This window comes from Rattus norvegicus, chromosome 8, assembly GCF_021556685.1.
Source record: "Rattus norvegicus strain SHRSP/BbbUtx chromosome 8, alternate assembly SHRSP_T2T, whole genome shotgun sequence".
Taxonomy (NCBI): Eukaryota; Metazoa; Chordata; class Mammalia; order Rodentia; family Muridae; genus Rattus; species Rattus norvegicus.
Window position 1 is genome coordinate 105,890,830 of NC_141541.1, and position 20,688 is coordinate 105,911,517.

General features: G+C 44.5%; 1 protein-coding gene across 2 annotated transcripts in view; it reads right to left on the reverse strand.

Annotated features, from left to right (window-relative positions):
* Clstn2 (calsyntenin 2) overlaps window positions 1–20,688 on the reverse strand; it is a 609,459-nt gene that overhangs the window by 71,465 nt on the left and 517,306 nt on the right. Inside the window, 2 exon segments of one of the 2 annotated variants that reach the window (NM_134377.2) lie at window positions 12,260–12,381; window positions 17,215–17,463. In NM_134377.2, coding sequence (NP_599204.2) covers window positions 12,260–12,381; window positions 17,215–17,463 — 371 coding nt within the window. 2 annotated transcript variants of the gene reach the window in all.

The window sequence follows — 20,688 nt, forward strand, 5'->3', positions numbered from 1 at the left end:
AAATGGAGTTAAATAGAATACCCTATAACGGAGTGTCAACTCCTTTCCCAAGCACCATAGGATGAATTAAAAGCTCAGTGTCATGTATGGGCTGCCTCTCTTAGTGTTGTTTGGTCACTGGGGTTCCACAGACACCCCTCTCACAATTACAGTCTGTTGCCATTGCTCTTGCACACCTGATATAAGATCCTACTGGTGAAGGTACCACCTACTTGAGTCAAAGGACATGAAGAAGTCAAGCTGGTACCAAGGTGGAGGCTTCATCCCTATTTAGTGTTCATGTGCTGGAAGGCGCTGTGCATAGTTCTGGGAGAATGAAAAGCAGCCAACAGACTTGCCCATAATATACTCTGTATGTCACAATAATGACTGGCCTGGCAAGAAATGCATGCTGTACATACAGTGTCATGAATGTTATTGAATGACCAATGATTTTCTGGTTGCATTTAATGCTTGTTCCGCAACATGAACTCAGGTCTCATATCATTAACTGGACAAAAACTTTTGGCTGGATAGGTTATAGGCCTTAGGACAAAACGAACAAAGTATTAAATTACTCCCTAAGTTCTTATCTTTATAACCATAGATTAGAGAATCTCTTAGCCCCGTCAGAGAATCTTCACTGTTACAGCAAATGTCCACTAATGAAGAGACCCCCAACTAGTCAAAATGCTGAGAATTAGAGCTACCAAATATTCAGCTCTGAATGGGAAGCTCCTCCTCGAAAGACTCAGGTATCATGGCAGAGGAGCTGGACAAAAAATTCATGAGAGCCAGAGGTACGGGGAATTCCTAAGCGAAACAGTATTCTCTTGCCATGACAAGGCTGCTGGGCATCCACAAGACCTTCAGGAGACCAAGACAGCCGAGAGCTTGGAGAAGCGCTTCTAGAAGCTATGGAAACATGGTGACTGTTGTGGGAAGGAATGCTAGTTTTCTTCAGGAATTCAGGCCCAAGAGTCTACCCATGTTCCAGTAGATGGCCCTGCCGCCATATGCATACAGGGAACACTGATTCTACTCAGCTGTTTTATTTTTTAATAGATGAAGTTAGGAGGAGGAGTGGAGAAAATAGGGGAGAACTTAAAGAGGAGGAAATGGTGGGGTAGATCTGATAAAAATGTATTATATGAATGTATGGAATTCTTAAACACAACCACAAAAGATCCTCTGACCTTCAGAACTAGACTGCACTACTCTCAAGGGTCAGCCCCCAGAGTCAATCATTTGGTTAAAATGCATCCCTGAGATTCCATAATAACCAATCACATTTTAAAGCAGCAATGGTACCTTTTTCCTATTGGAATTTCAGCATTTTAAGGTCATGTTTAAGGCTCTTCTATTGGTCAGGTTAGAACTATAGAAACTCCTCGCTATGTCTTAGTCTTCAACCCCCAACCTGCCTTCTATGCCTAAACCTCAACATTGTGTAGAGTGCCCAACATGAACTAAGATAATGTCCAACATGAACCAAGAGTCAAAATAATGTTGGTTCCAAAGCTGCTTGACGTACAAGGACATACTACTGATCATTGGACATACCTCTCATGAGGAAGAACATTATCATTAGAAGTGGCCATTTTACAGTAAGATTCAACTTTCTTTCTTTTTTTCTGAGAGAAGATATCAATCATACTGACTAAAGAAAACATTTGGGTTCTATGCCAAGGCATCAGCTCCCGTCTTTCCCCTTGGCTCTGGTGCTTGAAAGAAACTGGGAAGGCAGGAGCATGACTCAGCCAAGCTGCCTCTCTCAGGACCACCCGAGGCGCTGGCAGCTTAATTCATTATCTGAGAGAATATTTCACTTACTGAGCATCTTTAACTGTGTTGACACTGTTCTCTCATTTAACAATAAAACAATATTATTTTTAATGTTGGTTTATCCTCTTTTTCACATTGCCTTTAAATATGCATTAAGGGCTGTCAGTTGAAAACATGCAGTCATTGCCTCTGGGCAGATGTACATGCTACAAAACAAAAAGATTCCACCAGAGAAAGAAGCTTTGCTGAACAGGTGCTACTTAGGGAAAGGGGACCTGAGAAGGGTAGGGTCTGTCCCACAGAAGGAGATTGTAGATCCGTTAGAAACTCTGAGTGGTAAAGGAAGGCAGTTGGCCAGCTCTAGATGCCAACAGGCAGAGAGAATGAGGCAGAGGGACTGCAACAGGGAAGAAGGCAGCATTGTTTCCTCTGGATGCTACACTCTGTAGCCTGACCCATGCTTTTGCATGGGATCTTCTGAAGAAAAACTTTTGAGTAGCGAGAGAAATCAGAGAAAGGTGGTTTGAAACAACTCTTCAAGCAAATGGCTCAAGTGGGATTGACAGATGAGTAGAAACTCTTGGTGAGGAGATGATGTTGCCAGGAGACATGGAGAGAATTACCTATCCTCAGGCTTTGCCTTTGGTTAGGTACATGGATGCTATAGTATCTGGCCATTCTGATCAATGCTTGGTCTCCACTTCAGTCTTCTGTTGATGGCCTCCCCTAGTCTTGGCACCTCCTCGCCACAGAAGTCTCTTCATAATCATAGCAGTCTCTTCTTGCTAACTTCCCACCTGTGATCTGACACTTCGTTTTGTACCATGAGTCACCTCTAGTAGAACCTGGATGTAACTAAGACAATGACTCGGGGATTACAAGAAAGATCGAGTGAGAAGACTGGGTCGGAAAAAGGGGATATCCAGGTAAGTGAAAATTGCTGTTGTCATTATTGTGGACAATGGTGTCTTCTTTGTCTGGGTCCTCTGAGAACCTCTGAGGTACAGGACACTTCTTTGTTTTTTAATTGGATATTTTTTATTTACATTTCAAATGTTATCCCCTTTCCTGGTTTCCCATCCATAACCTCCCATCCCATTCCCCTCTTCTTCTATGGGTATTCCCCGACCCATCCACCCACCCACCCCTTCCTGCCTCCCTGCCCTGACTTTCCCCTAAACTGCGTTGGTCCAGCCTTGGCAGGATCAAGGGCTTCTCCTCCCATTGGTGCCCAACAAGGGCATCCTCTGCTCCATATGCAGCTGGAACCGTGGGTCTGTCCATGCATACTCTTTGGATGGTGGTTTAGTCCCTGGGAGCCCTGGTTGGTTGGTATTGTTGTTCTTATGGGGTTGCAAACCCCTTCAACTCCTTCAATCCTTTCTCTAACTTCTCAAATGGGGACCCTGTTCTCTGTTCAATGGTTGGCTGTGAGCATTCATCTCTGTATTTGTCATGCTCTGGCAGAGTCTCTCAGAAGACAGCTCTATCAGGATTTTGTCAGCATGCACTTCTTGGCATCAGCAATATTGCCTAGGTTTGGTGGCTGTATGTATATGGGCTTGATCCCCAGTTGGGGCAGGCTCTGAAAGGTCATTCCTTCAGTTTCTGCTCCAAACTTTGTCTCCATATCTCCTCCTATGAATATTTTTGTTCCTCCTTCTAAGAAGGACTGAAGCATCCACACTTTGGTGATCCTTCTTCTTGAGCTTCATGTGGTCTGTGGATTGTATCTTGGGTAATCTGAGCTTTGGGGCTTATCAGTGAGTGCATAGCATGTGTGTGTGTGTTTGTGATTGGGTTACCTCACTCAGGATAATATTTTCTAGTTCCATCCATTTGCCTATGAATTTCATGAAGTCATTGTTTTTGATAGCTGAGTAGTACTCCATTGCGTAGATGTACCACATTTTCTGTATCCATTCACCTGTTGAAGGGCATCTGGGTTCTTTCCAGCTTCTGGCTATTATAAATAAGGCTTCTATGAACATAGTGGAGCATGTGTCCTTGTTATATGTTGGAGCATCTTTTGGGTATATGCCCAGGGATAGTATTGCTGGATCCTCAGGTAGTACTATGTCCAATTTTCTGAGGAACCTCCAGACTGATTTCCAGAGTGGTTGTACCAGCTTGCAATCCCACCAACAATGCAGGAGTGTTCCTCTTTCTCCTCATGCTTGACAGTATCTATTGTTATCTGAGTTTTTTTATCTTAGCCATTCTGACTGGTGTGAGGTGGAATTTCAGGGTTGTTTTGATTTGCATTTCCGTGATTACTAAGGATGTTGAACATTTCTTTAGGTACACTTCTTTTAATTGTTTCCCACCTTAGGGCAGGCTGCTCTTCCCCTCTTAGTGGTAAAAAGGATCTCAGGGCAGTAACAGTGCCTTCCTTTCTAGGTTGTACTCACTGCACCTAAGTAGGCTGGTTTTACCCTGGAGGAGGCATTGGCACAGCAGATTTAAAGGTATAGTGGTGTGTGCTGTGAACTGCAGGGAGGCCGAAGTGAGTTTCTGTACTTTGGGGAAGGCATCAGTGATATCCAGACAATATGTGTGAGCTAGTATTTTGTTTTTGTTAAAAAAAAACAAATAAGATACCCAAGAGAAGCAACTTGAAGGAGAAAGTATTTATGTGAGTTCATGGTTTCCAGTTTATCAGTGTAAGATAGGTTTTGTCTATTGGTTTGTGCCTGAAGTGAGACAGAATATATCCATGGTGGCAGTGTATAGAGGAGAAAGCTAGTCACCTCATGATGGTCAGATAACAGAAAGACAGAGAGGAAGGGTCCAGGTGTAAGATGTCCCCATCGATCAACTCCCAACATTAAGTCATGAGCTTAATGGATTATAGTCCATTGATGAAATTAGAACCTTCAACCATACAATCAGGACTCAAAAAACTCATCAGCCAGAAACGGAGCCTTTCACACATGAGCCTTTTGGGAACAGTTTTAGATTCTATCAGCCCAGTGTAAGTTCATGTCAGTTTGATTAGCTGTAAGCTGAGGGAAGGTTCTGTCAAGAGAAAGAACATTTTCTGATTTTGGTTTAGCATTTCCAGACTGAAAAAACCAGAGTATGCAATCTTTCTTCCAACGAAGGCAGAATCTTTTCCATTTCTCCTTGCAGATCCCTTAGGCAAAAGTATAATGTATTTCAGAGAGGAAAGAGAGCTTCAAAATCTGCCCCTTGCACAGCCTCATCCAGAGGCTAGCGAGAAACCAAGCAGCGTGGGAAGCCAGGTATAAGTACTGAAGGTCATTGTTAGGCAGCCTAGGGCCTTTCTAGAAATGGAGGGGCTCAGGAAACCTGTGGCTGAGGCATCACACCGGTGTGTAGAGGAGTCTCTAGGCCTGTTCTGAAAAGGTGGCTCAGGGTCACCTCGGTAAGATGCAAGGGGATGGGGCACGTGGCTTGATTTATGATGCTAAGACCTCCCCAAGGCTCACGGTGATGCATTAGTTTCCTTTTGCTGCTATAACAAATCACCTCTAACTTTGTGGCTTAAAACAACATAGATTTATGATCTTACGGTTTTGGAGGTCAGAGGATGAAATAAGTTTCGGTAGACTAAAATCATGGTGTAAGCATGGCCCCTTCTGAGGGCTCTGGAGAAGAAAGTTTTCCACTTTGTAAAGGTTGCAAAATTCCTTGGCTCATGGCCTTCCACCCTCTAGACATCATGTTGGACCTCTCCTTCCATGTTCACATTTCCTGTTTTTCCCGTTACCTCTCTCCCACTTAGACTCTTGTCTCCATTGGACCCATAAAAATAATCCAGAACTCTCTCTCCATCTCAAGATCACTGACTGCTCACAGATGCAAACACTTTTGTTGGCCATACAAGGGGATATAGACACATGATATATGGAAGATGAATATCTTTGGGAGTCAGTTTTCTGTCTGCTACAAGTGGCTACCTCAAATACTCATGAGAAGAGGTATGCCACAGAGGAAAACTGAGGCAGCTGTGCAGCAGGGACCAAGGGCCTGATGAAAGGCCGATGAAGGGGACTTGGCTTAGCAACAAATTGCATGCTACCATGTCACAAAGAGAACAAACGGGGTGAGCCTGTCTCTTATTACCTTCCCAGAGGACAGACAACCCAGGACTGCAGTGCTGACCTGAGGAATGATTATGCCTTGAGTGTCTGGGAACCATTCGCTGGCAGCTCCATGAAACCATGTAGCTACTTCTCCCCCAAGGATGAGAAGCTCTGCTAGAGATGGATACAAGCTGGGGAGGGGTGGTTCTAAGAGGAGCAGGGGCGTGGCATTGTTCCTACATATAGAGAGGTAAACTCTCTAGGTTCTCTTTCTGTGTGATAGTGAGAGACTTTGCATTTGGGACCCTCTGTGTACCCATTATTGACTCATAATAACCATGCAGATTGGTCTCTTTGAAAAACCTGCTTTGGAGTCTACCTGCATGAGAAAATAGAGGTTCCCTTCAACCTTCCCTGTCTGTGTGGGACATGTGCTCTCAGAGGAAGGCAGGCATCACTGGAGACACCTTACAGGTGGGGCTGCTGAGCAGGGCAGCGGTTTCACATCGGAAGAAACAATGCCAGCCTGCCCAGGAGTGAGTCTTTAATAGCAGAATCGGAATGCTGACAATGGCCAATTATTTTGCTCATTAAGATGACTGGTCTGGACTGGACTGACCATTCTCTAATTAACTCCTTGGCACGGGCTATAATAATGATTGAACGAAACCATTTGACTCCCAGTGTGGCTAAATGGGCAAATGCAAAGAAACTGCCTTTGCATCATTCCTATGCCCCTTCTCCAAGAATAAAGGATGCGATCTTTTCAAATCTTCTTCTAGGAGCTTTCACATTCTATGTAAGAACAATGGACTTGAGGGGCTAAGGCCTTGGCTCAAGACAAATGTGTATAAATCTTCATTGTGGGAAAATCTAGGCCTGTGACTGTCTCCTTTATGTTGAAAGAGGAAGATCATTGTCAACACTAGTGGCCTAGATGAAGGGACTCTGTGTCCTCCTACCCCTTCCCTCTACATGTGGCCTGGAAGTGTTGGTTACCATGCATTAATTCTCCCTCCAGGGAGGTGAGCTATGGAGCTGGGAGAATGAGAAGCACTAATTAGTGAGTAAGTAGAGGCTGAGAAGATGGTCCACAGGATAAAGCATTTGTCACTCAAGCATGAGGACCTGGGTTTGGATTCCTGGGAACCATGCAAATACATGTATAGTAAAGATAGCTTGAAAACCCAAGCACTCCTATGACATGATGGGAGGAAGAGACAGAAACACCTCTGGAAGCCTGAAAGGCAGCTAGCTAGCATGGCATAGTGGCAGTCAAGAGACTTTATCATGTGTGCCGTGGTATGCATGCACCCAAATTTACACACATACACAAAGGTTTTCTTTTAGAAGAAGCACACAATAGACTTCATTGATGAAGATCTAAACTTCTGAGAGAGGGAGGGAGAGAAGGATGGAGGGAGGGAGGGAGAGAGAGAGAGAGAGAGAGAGAGAGAGAGAGAGAGAGAGAGAGATTTTAAATCAGAAGTGTCCTTTTCAATGAACAGAATAACCTAGTCAGAAGATAAAGGTATACCACAGAATAGAAATCAGGTTTGGCCTAATGCTATACATTTTAAAATGAGAACATATGGAAAATTGGGATGGCTTACATGAAAACCTGATTTTCAGCTTCCAGATAGTTGAAAATACAGTGCCAGGCCTAAGTGTATGGCTTAGAGACAAATCTTTAATTCACCCAGCTAGGTATCTGGCTTCACCTGGCTGGGCCTCTCTAATCCTTGCCACTTCTCCCAGTAGCCCAGAATTATTAGAATCTGGGACCCCTGCAGGGGAACACTGCCAGGGAACATTAACTGGCCATAAACCAGTGAGCTTCCTCAGAGTGAGCCATACCCTTCTTGTCTCAGTCCCTGATGCCCAGACAAGACAATGTCTAGCCAAATGAGACCAATTTCTGCCTCTGGTGGGTTCTATGCTCTTCACGGATACATTATTTTCCTCATGAATTGGGACACCTGTGCTCATTCTGTCTCACTGAGCCTGTCACTCAAGCTATCTCCACTAATGGGAGTCCCAGGGAACACCATTCTAATACCAACATTTCCAAAGGGTAGAGGATCAGAATTCACAATACTGAATCAACCATATCCAAATAATATTAAAACCAAGAGGGCCCATGGATTGATAAACCTTCTCTGTATGTGCTGGGAGCTCTTGTTTGAGTTTGCACATGACTGACTGCTGGCTTGAGGGATTTGCATTAGTAGATCGTGAGCAAAAATCCCATTAAATTGACATTTCCCTTGCTGTTAGCATCACTTCAGAGAGATGCCCTGGATTCTCAGAGGCCTTTCCTGGGGCTGCCTCATTACACCTACAGGCAATTCATGTGCCTTGGCAAAGGCCTTCTGGGGTATCGGTGTAGGGAAAAGGGATGGAAACACATGAGGCCTCTGGGGTATGAGCAACTGCTTCACTCATGGCCATCCCTGAAGAGCTATGTGGAAAACATTACACTCTAGCTTCATTGGCAATGAGGATCCAGTTGTTCAAATGCACCTATCTTGAGTTGGGTCCTGCCATGGCTGTGGAGACAGGGACAGGAGAGATTGGTCCTTGCCACTGGTATCGTGTATTGTTCTAGACAGTTACATTTGCTTGAATGTGATGTGATGTATAATATACAAGACTTTCCAAGCTTACCCAAACATAACATCCATGGTCTTGTATTGAGTAATGTATTTAATGGATCCTTTGATTATGATCTGTTTGCCTGGGGGTTTGACATGACAAAAATCTATTTGAACTTAATTCCGTTCTGATCCACTTTTTCTGAATCCTAACACTTGGGTACTGTTCACTGTCTACCATCTTGAATGCCTGTCTCTGCACATGTACCTTTCCATTCCAGTGTTTCTTCTGGGTGCTTTCTTAGACTCTTATCCACAGGGCTACATAAGATAGCCCTGCCTGCTGTTTCTCCCAGGGATGTGCCCTGTTGTCTACCCAAGCACTGCCTACCTAAGACTATAAACTGTCCTTTAGACCCATGATCATGGAGACGTCTACACAGCCAAGGCTTCTAGTTCTATACTGATCTAAGAGATGAAGCCCAGAGGCTAACCCAAAGAATAAGCTACTTAGAGGAGAAATAAAAAAGGCCCAGCAGGCATTAGAACTGATAAGAGGCTTTGAGAATTTCTAAGGTAGGCCAGGAGTTTAGTTACACACAACATATTGTCAAAGGCCAAGCTATAGACTCACTGGTGGTTAATCCAACTAGATCTTTGAAATAAGCTAAAAAGATAAAAGATGAACACTGCTTTAAGAACCAGAAAGTAAGGAAAACAACAGCAAAAAATTTAGAATTTTTAAATGGTCAGTGAAATGAATCAAATTTTCCATTCATCACCGGAAGATTTGTCGTGTTTGTTTGTTTTTAGATAGCTTGGTTTTTCTTCTCTTCACCCCTCTCTTTCTTTTCCTTCTCCCAGCCTCACTGTCTCCCTTCACTGTTCTGCAGACATTTCTGTGACTATCCATGTGCCCAGAGCTATGGCACATTGTACAGCTGGGGCTGAGTCAGACACCTCCCTGTTTTCAGGAGCTTAGCACTAAGGAAGCAGATGGGGTGGGGGTAACTGTGTGAATGCAGCACAGAAAGAGTCATGAGGAGTCTGACAAACAAGGGGACAGATGACCCTCCAGGAGATGTGCTAGGGTGGTTCCTGGTCGAGAAACTTCATCAGGTCTGTATGCTCTGAGAATCAGGTAGTTTATATGAGGGAAACTTCCGGTAAGGTTCACAGGGAGCTGAGGACAAAAAAGGGTGGTTCTTTGGGCTAGCCTGTATGCACCACTGGGTTGCCAGTGTGAGCACTGTAAAGAGTTCCTATGCTTTCCTCGGTACAGCCTCCTTCCTTCATCTGTCAACTGTCCTCTGAGCTGGGATGGTTGATAGCATGGAGTCCTTCGACTTTCATGAGACTCAGTACAGACAAGATAAGTACAGACATGCTGCAGACTGAATTCTGTCCTCCCCAAACTCACGGTATGAAATACTAAACCCCAGTTATATTTGGAGATATGACCTAGGGCAGGCAACTGAAATGAAATGAGGGAGTGAGACTTGCAGCTTCATATAGCAGGGCTGGTTCCTTTTGAGAGGAGCAGACATGAGGGTGATGTCTTTTTGTCTCTGGAACTGAGGACAAAGCAGGTGAAGGAAGTCCTCTGTATCCAGGAAAACAGATCTCATTAGGACATGCATCAAGCACTCTGACCTTACATTTCCCAACCTTATCAGCCATGTGAAAGTAAACATCTCTCCCTTAAGCCAAGCAACCCAGGACATTTTGTTACGGTAGCCTTCACAGAGACACCAGAGGAGTGTAGAGCTTAAGCCAAGCAAAGATCTGACAGCTTGTAGGGTTCTGCGATAGCCACAAATACTTTGCCTAGTAGGTGTAATTCTTCTCTATGAATGAATAGATGTTACATTTTAAGTCAGCATGCTTACCAAAGGAGTAGCAAGAGAAAGGGCAGGTATTGGCCATGGCTTGCTGTGGGCCAAGGGCAAGTCACTGGGGCTGGAGTCGCTTGCTTGGAAGCTCTTATGGCAGAGCTGGGGATGGCTTCATATATGCAGCCTGCCTGGGACAGAGCAGGCTCAACAAAACAAAACAAAACAAAACAAAACAAAACAAAACAAAACAAAACAAACAAAACAAAACAAAACAAAACAAAACAAAACAAAAGCAAAGCAAAGCAAAACCAAACCAACCAAAGCAACAACCCTGGGACCAGGGCATTGCTCAGTGCCTCAGTTCCTTTTTAAATGCATGGCTCTTGGAATTGCTACATTCACTATGTATTTATCTATACAACCAGGATTCCTTCCTTGTCTATTTTTTAATTTCAAACCCTGCAACTTCATTTGCCTGTATCCTTGCTTCTCAATCCCATCTCAGAAAATGCCTTGGGGTATCTATAATTATCTCCACCAGTATGGCAATGTTCTTATTAAAGAACCCCTCACAATATGGAATTTATTTTAATTCACTTCAATTTGTATTATATATTTTAAAACATCCCATAAAAGCCATCTGGCACTTCAGGACATCGCTAGGAGGTTGCTGAGAAATTATATAAACAATGTCAACATTTTACCATTCCTACATGCCCCAGAATTCCTAACACAAAGAAATGCAGATGAACACATATTCTGTCTTTTCAGCTGCCCAGGATCCAGCAGGGTGGCCTTTCCTGAGATCAGGCCAGACAGTTGCCACTGGCTCCGGGCTGTCTCCTGAGTAGTGTCTCTGCTTTTCTCACGCTGCACAGACTCTATCAGAGGAAATTCCTGGGGTTGAGATATCTGGGCTTCACAGAGCATACATGTGAGCATCTGTGAGGATGGGAGGGGCAGCCATCACTCACATTTCAGAATGAGTAACTTCCTGCTGGAGTCAGTCCTACTGGGAGCTGACAGAGAGGGTGTTTAGGAGAGGATGGGGAAGAGTGAAAGTAATAAGAAGACAGAAAACACAGGATTATGAAACACCAAGTCCCAGAAATGGCAGGGTAGCGATACACACAGTGGGTATATAAGAGAGTAAATAGGTCTGTGGGTTACAGAAGCATGAAACAAGCGGTTGAGACCTGACTCATTGGGGACTATAAAATGAGCATTGTGAGGTGACATCTCATTCCTGCCTTTGGCATTCTCTCTTCTGCTGAATTAATAATGTTTTTTTTTAAAACAAAACCCTGCCCAGTTTTATCTCTAAGTGAATGCCATATTGATCTTGTTTCCTCACTGTGCAGTGCCCTTCCCCACAAACGAGTGTTTTCTGGTAGTCTTAGTGCTGTACTGCACTCAGGAGCACACACTTCAAAGCTCTGGACTCAACCCAGACGCAGCTTTGACACAGAGAAGTGTGATGTACCAGCCTCTGTGATCAAGCCACAAAGCTCCAATGAGTCCGATTTTCCACCTCAGGAAAGCAGACACTGTTAACAATGATTAGCCATTGCTTCTTTCAAAGTACTCGTGTCCCCGTTCTCAACCGCCTGTCACCAAAAGCAAGTCACACTGTCATCCAGAGGAGGAGAGCATCAAAGGGGAGACAGGATGCTCACTGACGCAAAGATGTATCTATCAATAAAGATCTTCAGCTGGTCAGGGGGCAGGGCAAACATCTTCCCGTGGGCTCAACAAAGAGTGAGCCTCGCAGATGCAGGTGCAATGGTTGGTCCACCGGTCCTCCGACCTTGTGGTGTCTCAGCTAGCACACATGGTCCTTTTCCCTCCTACTGGCTTTCAGGAGGCAGTGTTTATTTTGATGCTATCTGTCTTCCTGAACTGACTTTTCCAAAACCAAGAAACTGAACAAACCTGGCAAGCCTATCCACTGTCACTACCCTGAAAGCAAACTGGTGGTCTCTGCAAAGGAGGAGAAAGCATGCCCTGAGAGCCTTACCTGGTCCAGCTTCCAGTGAAACTCTGCGGGGCGAAAGGTGTCTGCCTGGTCAAAGTCCTTCCGCAGGAGGAAGACAAGGCGGCAGTTGTGCACATACAAGGCATAGTGATGCCGGTTCATTTCTGAAAGGCAGAAATGGGGTTGAAGGATGAGAGACTCTCTGTCCGTTTCCACCCAAGAGTCTTCCATTGTGTTGCTAGGCATGGTTCAGAAGACAAAGAAATGGTCTCTCTTATTTTCCCATATAGAAATTCTGGTGAATTTTTCTAGAACATATTTGGGGGAAGACACTGAGTAGAATAAGCTCCGGTAGGACCCATAGCAAAACTTCTTCTGAGATCTTGCCTTTAAATGCTGTCTGACCTATACTCCATCAGAGCCTGGTGAAAGGTGATCATGTTGGCAAGCTTTGTCGTGTGTACTTTCAGGGCTCTCTGCCAATCACATCAGCTTCTCTGGGCTCTCTAGCATGGCTGCTTTCTCCCGGAGTTCTGGGATTTGTTTTATTTTTGTCAGACTTGACACAGTGACCACAAACACATTTCTTTTGTCTCCTTAATCTATGCTAAGAGGGGTTGCCTTGCTTTTAGCTGCTAGGAGGAGACACATTGATTTTCCAGCATTAGGCATAACTCTGTGGCTCTTCAAAGCGGTGAATAATCACCCCCTCCCCAGGCACAGCAATCAATCAATGGAACCTTTTCTTCCTCTGATATAAAGACTTTCTTACTTGCTTAGGAAATCTTATGACATGGTTTTAGCCATGACACTTAGAGCCACAAGACACTACCAATTGGCAAGAAAGGAGCTGTTCTGTACCAACACATAGAGAAAACACATTTTATTTGGCTGTAGGACCAAGGGAAATTGACTGGGAGGCATTTGCGCTAAGTGGGTAAACCAGTACATGGCCGTGTATGGGGTTGAGCATAGCCATACATTAAGGCCTGCATTAGGGTAGGTAGTGGACTCGCTTAAGGTAACCTAAGGCTGGAATACTGTGACTGATTCCTGTACATCCATATTAACCTTGCTATGGGGCCAGCATTGGCCTCATCTCTAAAGATGAACCTTGATTGGCTCTGACTAAGTAAACTCCTGCCAATTCTTCCAACACAGGAACAGGTTCAAGAGCCAGCCCAAGGTCAACAGAGAGGGCCATTCTCCTGCCCACATGGCCTCTGCTGAGAACTGGCAGGGAGGACATGGTCCAGGCCAATTTTTAGTAGTTTCCTAAGCAGTTCTGGGATAGGTGACAGCAGAACACAAAACTGAGGGATGTCTTCATTGCTTTGGAGAAGTGCAGTAGATAAGCAGAAGTCTGTGGCAGCTGTAGCCTTATCTGACCATCTTAAACTGATACATGTGCAGACACAGATCTGAGAAGATGCAGGGAAAAGGGACATGGATCTTGGTCACACTTTACCTGTAGGATGACCAGGAAGCCATCACAGATCTAGGAGTTTTCAGGTACAAGAAAGTCTATATTCTCCGTGTTAGTTTGATTTTTCAGTTCTCTACTCCCATTCGATCTGGACTTCCCATCTCTGTAGTGGATACCGTCTTAATTGCCACAATGAGGAAATGTGTGTAAAGCATCTGGCTGGAACAGATGCTCCGTGGCTGTCGGTTATTATAAAGGCCATTACTGTGCCTGGGGACTACAGCATCACAGACAGCCACGTCAGATGCTGTTCCCAAACAAGCACCAGCATTCCCCAGAACCCAGTGCAACAATGGCAGGAGGGAGGATGGGCAGTGACTACATGGCAACCCTTAGCCTCTGGATTGGCCAAACTTCTCTGGCCTGGTTATGACCTTGCTATGAGGTCAACATTGGCTTCATGTCTAAAGGTGAGCCTTGATTGGCTCTGACTAAATAGACTCCTGCCAATTCTTCCAACACAGGAACTGGTTCAAGATGCCAGCCCAAGGTCAACAGAGAGGGCCATTCTCCTGCCCACATGGCCTCTGCTAAATATTTCTTGTCCTGTTCATGATTGTATAAGTAATTTTCTGGGTTTCTGTTAAGAGCTGTTAGGAAAAGTAAGGAACAAAGGCTTTATTAGCTTTATTTGGAATCAACTAGGGGAAGCGGTGGACCAAGAAGACTGGAAGAACAAACCTCCTCTGCTAGAACGTATTTCAGTCTATTCCCTTTCCCTTTGTCTCTCTTTTTTTTTTTTTCAGAGCTGGGGACCGAACCCAGGGCCTTGCGCTTGCTAGGCAAGCGCTCTTCCACTGAGCTAAATCCCCACCCCTCCCTTTGTCTCTTTGATGAAGACACCTTGGTCAATACACAAATACAAGGGACATCTCCTGGTCAGCCAATGGGCAGCAAGGAGTAGGGTTCCTTCCTGTTCTGATAGTTGCAATCCTTCTGGGCAGTTTTCTAGTTACTTCAGGGCTGTGGGCATACCCTTGTTTGCCCATACCTGGAGAGCCATTGTAGTACTCAGTACCAGGATGATGTCCTGCCAGGGCTATGCCAGGTCACCCTCCTCCCATCTTAGAATTTCAAGCAGGAAATATCAAGCACCCTGCATGGCTACTTACCATTCATCATTTCCAGCTGAATTCAAAGTGAGCAGGACTAGAAAACTGCTCAGAAGGATTGCAACTATAAGAACAGGAGGGAACCCTACTCCTTGCTGCCTGAGGAGGAAGGGGTCCCAGCTGCAGGGACAGATGTGTGAGCATGCAGGGATTATGGGGAGATGGCAGGAGCTGGGAATTGTGGGTGGTAACAGGCAATAGCATCATTCTCAGAGAGAATGGGGAGACAAAGGCCAGCAAAGGCCCACACATTCCTTGTGGCAATGGCACTGCTCCATGTGTACCTAACCCTGCATCCTTTGCTCCCAGGATATAGTTAATTGCATTTCATAGCCTCTCTGTGGCTGGGTGAAGGTCCCATGATCAAGTTCCAGCAAGTGGAAGGTAGTGATTAGAGGTGACACATACAACCTGCTGTCTTTGTCATTAAAACCTTCTGCATGCAACACTGGGTCTTCCTCTTAGATGGCTAAGTAAAGGCAGACTAAACAATGAAAGGATTCTTGTCTCAGAATATCTGGACCAGGCAGAGCTTTTCCCTCCATACCCACCACTGGACAATGAATGAGGAGAACCACGTGAGAGTGGCAGCCACTGAGAGCTTTATTGGTGATAATGGTAATAGTGGCTTTCCTTTTCTCTCTTCCTTCCACAATTAGCCTTTGCTGACTAATCAATTCTGCTCTCCAGCTATTTATAGAGGACTTTATAGTGGGCCAGCATTAGTAAGTTTTGTTCGGCGCACCAAACAGAAAGCAATATGCTGCCCAGAAAGGCCAATTTCATCATTTTCACAAAAATTTCCTCAATATTTATATTCCATGACTTAGTAATTCAACTTCCAGCCACAGAGCAATCAGAAATGTGTGAAAGTTATGTTCTAGAATGCTCACTACAGCATTGCTTCATCTACCTTTAAAAGGAGGCACTCTAAGTAGCCAACAAAGGAAGCCATTAAATAAAGTATGATAAATCCACATGGCAGAGTTTTAAGCTGGCATGTAATTTAGTTTCCAGAGGCTCTCTTAGCACCCTGGTACGGTGGTTTATGCCTGTAATCCTTGCACTGAGGATGTGGGTCAGGAGGCTCAGGAGTTCAAGGCCAGTATGGGCCATGTGATACTTTGTCAATCAGACCCCTCCAAAACTTTATCACACAGACACATGACCTGGGTATAGTTATTCATGAAACAATCATCCCATGTGTATTACTAAGATAGATTGAAATGAGAAGACTTTCTACTTATTTACAGAAATAAAAGTAACATTTAAATAAAGTATACAGAATTTTACCAGATACCTCTCCAAGTGCTTGGATTTTAGGTGGTTTGTATATTTTGATAATTTCCCGTGCTTTTTCCATTTCTGATGCAATTTGTATCACTTCTCTACTGGAAAGACTTTCTGATATACAATAAAAGTCCTAACCAGGCCTTCCTAAACCCCAATATTTTGTATTTATATTACTTTCCCTGCCAGACCCTTTCCATTTTCACTGTAACAATCTTTTTTTAAAATATGTATTTATGATGTATGTGTTTATGTACTTGTATATGTGTGTGTGCACATGTGCATATTAATGTCTAGGCACATATATGTGCACATGAGCACAACCTTGCACTTGTGAAGGTCAGGGGACAATTTGCAGGAATTGTTTTTCTCGTTCTATGATGTGGGTTCCAGACATCAAGCTTGGGCTGTTACCCTTGGTGACAAGTGCTGCTCTCCACTGTACCACATCTCCTGCCCTCTGTGCCAATCTCAAGCTAACTGTTAGGGCGTGGCTTCCTGTAAGGCAGAGCTGAGGCACAGGCCTTGCAGGTCTGAGGTTCTGAGCCTCTGGTGATGATGAGCGACTGTGATTGGAAGGCATCATTGCAGACTGCAGACATGGCTGCCCTGTAGAGTCCCCTGAAGCACTGGCTTGTGTAGCTAGGATGAGGCCCTGGCACATATAGTTTATAAAGCTTTGCTGGTTTATTCTTATAACCTGCAGTGCCTTTATTGTACAAGTATGGCTCTAGGATATGCAATAAGAGGCCCTAGACACCACACTGTTCTAGGTGGTGGAACCGTCCTTGCCCATGACTCTAACTCTTCTGTTTAAGATGCTCTTGTGTAGGCAGAGACCCATCAGTAAGTGATGGGGAATGATCGAACCCCAAAGATACCTGTGCAGGCCTGGCATGAGAGAAATGTGCAGCACCTGTTAGCATCCATTTTCCCTTTTCAAAACACTGCTTTAAGTTGACAAGATCCTTTTATTCAAAGAGGGGGCTTTTGGAAAATAATTATACAATGTCTTAGTTAGGGTTTTACTGCCATGAAGATGCCATGACCACGCCCACTCTTATAAAGGAAAACATTTAACCAGGACAGGCATACAGTTTCAGACTCACCAGTTTTATCTGAGTTACAGAGGATGGTTTCCTTCTCAGCTCTCACGCCAGGGCTGGGGCCATGTTTCATCCACATTGTGATGGTGAACTGGTCTGTCAGGTTCTTGGGCACAATCCCATCTGGGATCTTGGCACCCTGCCTGCCATCAAACTTGAAGATCATCTCACTGCTGTCCACCAGGAGTCCAGCAGTCCAGTTGGTAGCCGCACTAGGGGATGGCAAGAGGTCGATGATGCCCGAGGATGCTCCTGCATGGAAGGAGATGAAAGCACAGTAGTTATTCCTCAAGGTTGGTGGTGCGCTTACCTTCTGACTTCTGTTTCTGTGTCAGAGTGGAGTTAGTGGACTTACTGAGCTCTTTTGCTGCTCCTGACCTAAGTGGCTCAGAAAAGAGTCCAATATCATTCGATCCCCTCTGATTTGATCCTGGCCTGTTTAGACATGCATTGGTACGCAAATAAAACCAATGCATCTGTCCAGGAAGGTACAATCAAGTACTATACAAGGAAAAGATGTGAGATGAGCCTCAAGAGTTGGGAGAACCATTGGGATTTTTAGTAGCTTGGTTTCCTGCAGACAGCCAGGACTTTGTTTGGGTGAATGAATTCATTCACCATTCATCATATCTTCATTGGCCACATTGAAGATAAATACGATATACTCATTGTCATGAAGAATCTATGAGACAATATAGCATGATCAGGGTTAAGACTGAGGAAAATTCTAGGCTCTCATCTAGAGAGGTGTACAAGTTACTTTGTATACACTACATTTTTCTACAACCATTTGCTGAAGCCAAATGGTACAGTGCTTGAGAACAGGGGCTCTGAGGTTGGCAGCACTTGAATTTGACACCTGGCAGCTTGACTCACCAGCTCTGTGACACACATCAATCCCTCTGACTATATTCCCTTCCCCGTGTATGTGGGGCAGGTATGAGATCATTCATTCAAGCCTACAGCTACATGCTTAACACACATTGCATGCTCATTCAGTGTGTGCTATAATTTTAACATCTCCATTATTGTGATTTTTTTTTTTTGGCTATCATGATCATTCCAGGCTAGAACAGGAGGGTTATCTTCAAACAGAAAGGTTATACCTATAATGGCAGATTAGCATTTTGCAGCAATCACAAGGCAACTTTGTGGAGAGTAGGCTAAGAGGGAGAGGAACAGCTGGCTTGTCAGGTAAGAATAACTGTTCTGGGAGGAGCTTTGGCACTTATTCATTTTGTTGAGCATCATCCTTTCCAGGAGGTTGGGAGCTTCCTGCTATGTTCAAGTCTAAAGGATTGGGGAATGAAAGTTTTGCCAGGGCTGTGCATGGGGCTGTCTCCTGGCAGGACATTCAGCAGTCGTGTAAACGTTGTGATGGTGGTACAGAGGAGATCGAGCTGATACTCTAAAGGATGGTGGCGAATGTGCACTGCCTGATGTTCATTGGGTCATTAGCCTTTGGCCATCTGCAGAGCAGAAAGTCACCTCACCTAGGACTTGTGTTTCAAGGTCAGCTGTCACAAAAAGTATCCCCAAGAAGTGCCATATTGGAAATCAATGTACTTCTTTATAATGTTTATCCTTGCCAGATTTCCCTTTGGCTTTGGAAAGGATCACCAGGCACATGTTCATGGGCTTGGAGTGAAGGACTAGAATATATGGGGAAAATATGATTCTTTTGAGCACAGATGGTCTGCTTTGCACTGCATTAAGTTCATCCTGAAAGGGCCTCCAGAAGGCCCATCCTTCTGGTGTGGGATGCAGGCTCTCCATTCATGATGAGAGGTGTGTGTAGAATTGTTGGCATGAATCACATGGGGATGTTCTAGGGATGTTGTCTGTTACTGCCCTTGACACATAATAGGAACTCAGTTCCTATTTATAACTGCCCTTCCTTTTTTCCAATGCCCCTCCTAAGATTCTCTGGTAGAGGCTGAGAGATGACTCATTCAGTCATATAAACATAAAAGGTTCTCTAGGAGAGAGAGAGAGAGAGAGAGAGAGAGAGAGAGAGAGAGAGAGAGAGAGAGAAACACAAACAAACAAACAAGCAAACAAGCAAATGAACACACACCCCAGGCACTGTGGTGTGTGCCTTAATTCCAGAACTAGGAGGTAGAGACAAACAGAAGCTAGAAACTCATTGTCTAACCAGCCTAGCCTAGCCTCAGGGTCAGCATGAGACCCTGACTCAAAAATTAAAGAGAAACACCTAATGTCTACTTCTGACTTACACACACACACACACATGTGCTCATATACACATATGCACTAATAAGTATGTACACTACACATACACATAACACAGCATATATATATATATATATATATATTGGCCTGTTGGCCATGCCTCACATTTCTTATCATAGCCAGTTATTCTCACCTCACAATGCCCCTTCCCCCAGCACATACCACTTAACTGAAAAAGAAGCTCACACTACCATTTTACCCTCCTTGGGATGTACTCTCCGTATATATTGGTAAAAGAGACATCAGTCAATATGGTAGCAGGAGAGATTAGTGGGTTGTTTGGGAATGAGAGATTCATGGGATATCAAAAAGTTCATTTTCCCACCACCCACAGAATCATATCACAACAGCTTCTTTTACTGATAACGGCATTAGATCTGCGATTTGTGCAAAATGATGACAGTGACTGGGGCACACATGGATTCTTGAAAGCTGTGGTATCTGCAAAGATTCAGGCTGATCATTTACAACCCCTGTGAAGTCTATAAAGTTCATCCAAGAACAGCGAACAGGGACACATATGGTGTCTTATGCCATCAATGGAACAGCCAGGGTGGCAAACAGGTGACCCAGAATGAGGCTTGGCAGGGCTGTGAAGTATCACCCGAGGCTCCCTCTATCGGTTAAGTCTTACTGTGCCTGGAGATTTCACACTGCACTTAGTCATTTAGACTAGCAGAGGATTTGAGTGAAAAGTTTTCCCAAAACAGATTTGGAGAGAAGCACAAAGCAAACACTAGTGTGACATAGTGGGAAAGGTGTTTGGGAAGCAAACTGGCTGCAGAGTAACCTAACCTGGGACAGGGGTGTTCTGTAGACAGAGCTGGAATCCACAGAACTTTATTCTTTTTATACTTGTACTTTCTTATATCCCAAGGATCTTTCTATGGGACCCTGAGTAGACAGCAGACCAGAATTACTGAGCTACGTCTTAGGTTCCTTTGTTATATGGTTGTGTGGTGACTAACACTAAGATTCTAGTTGACAGGTAAGGGACCCCAGGCTAAGGGGACCCAGGCTTATAGCCAGCTGTTGAGTGGACTCATCGCTGGAGTTTTCCAGACCCAAAGCTGAGATTCCTTACTGAACTCCCCTCAGTGAACTGAAGCAAAAGTCTATAACTTTTTGTGTATTTAGCAAATGTGGAAACTGAAGATCAGGGGAGGAAATGACTAGACCAGGGTTGTATCACCTTGTGACTAACTGGAGACAGGTGCACCTGTG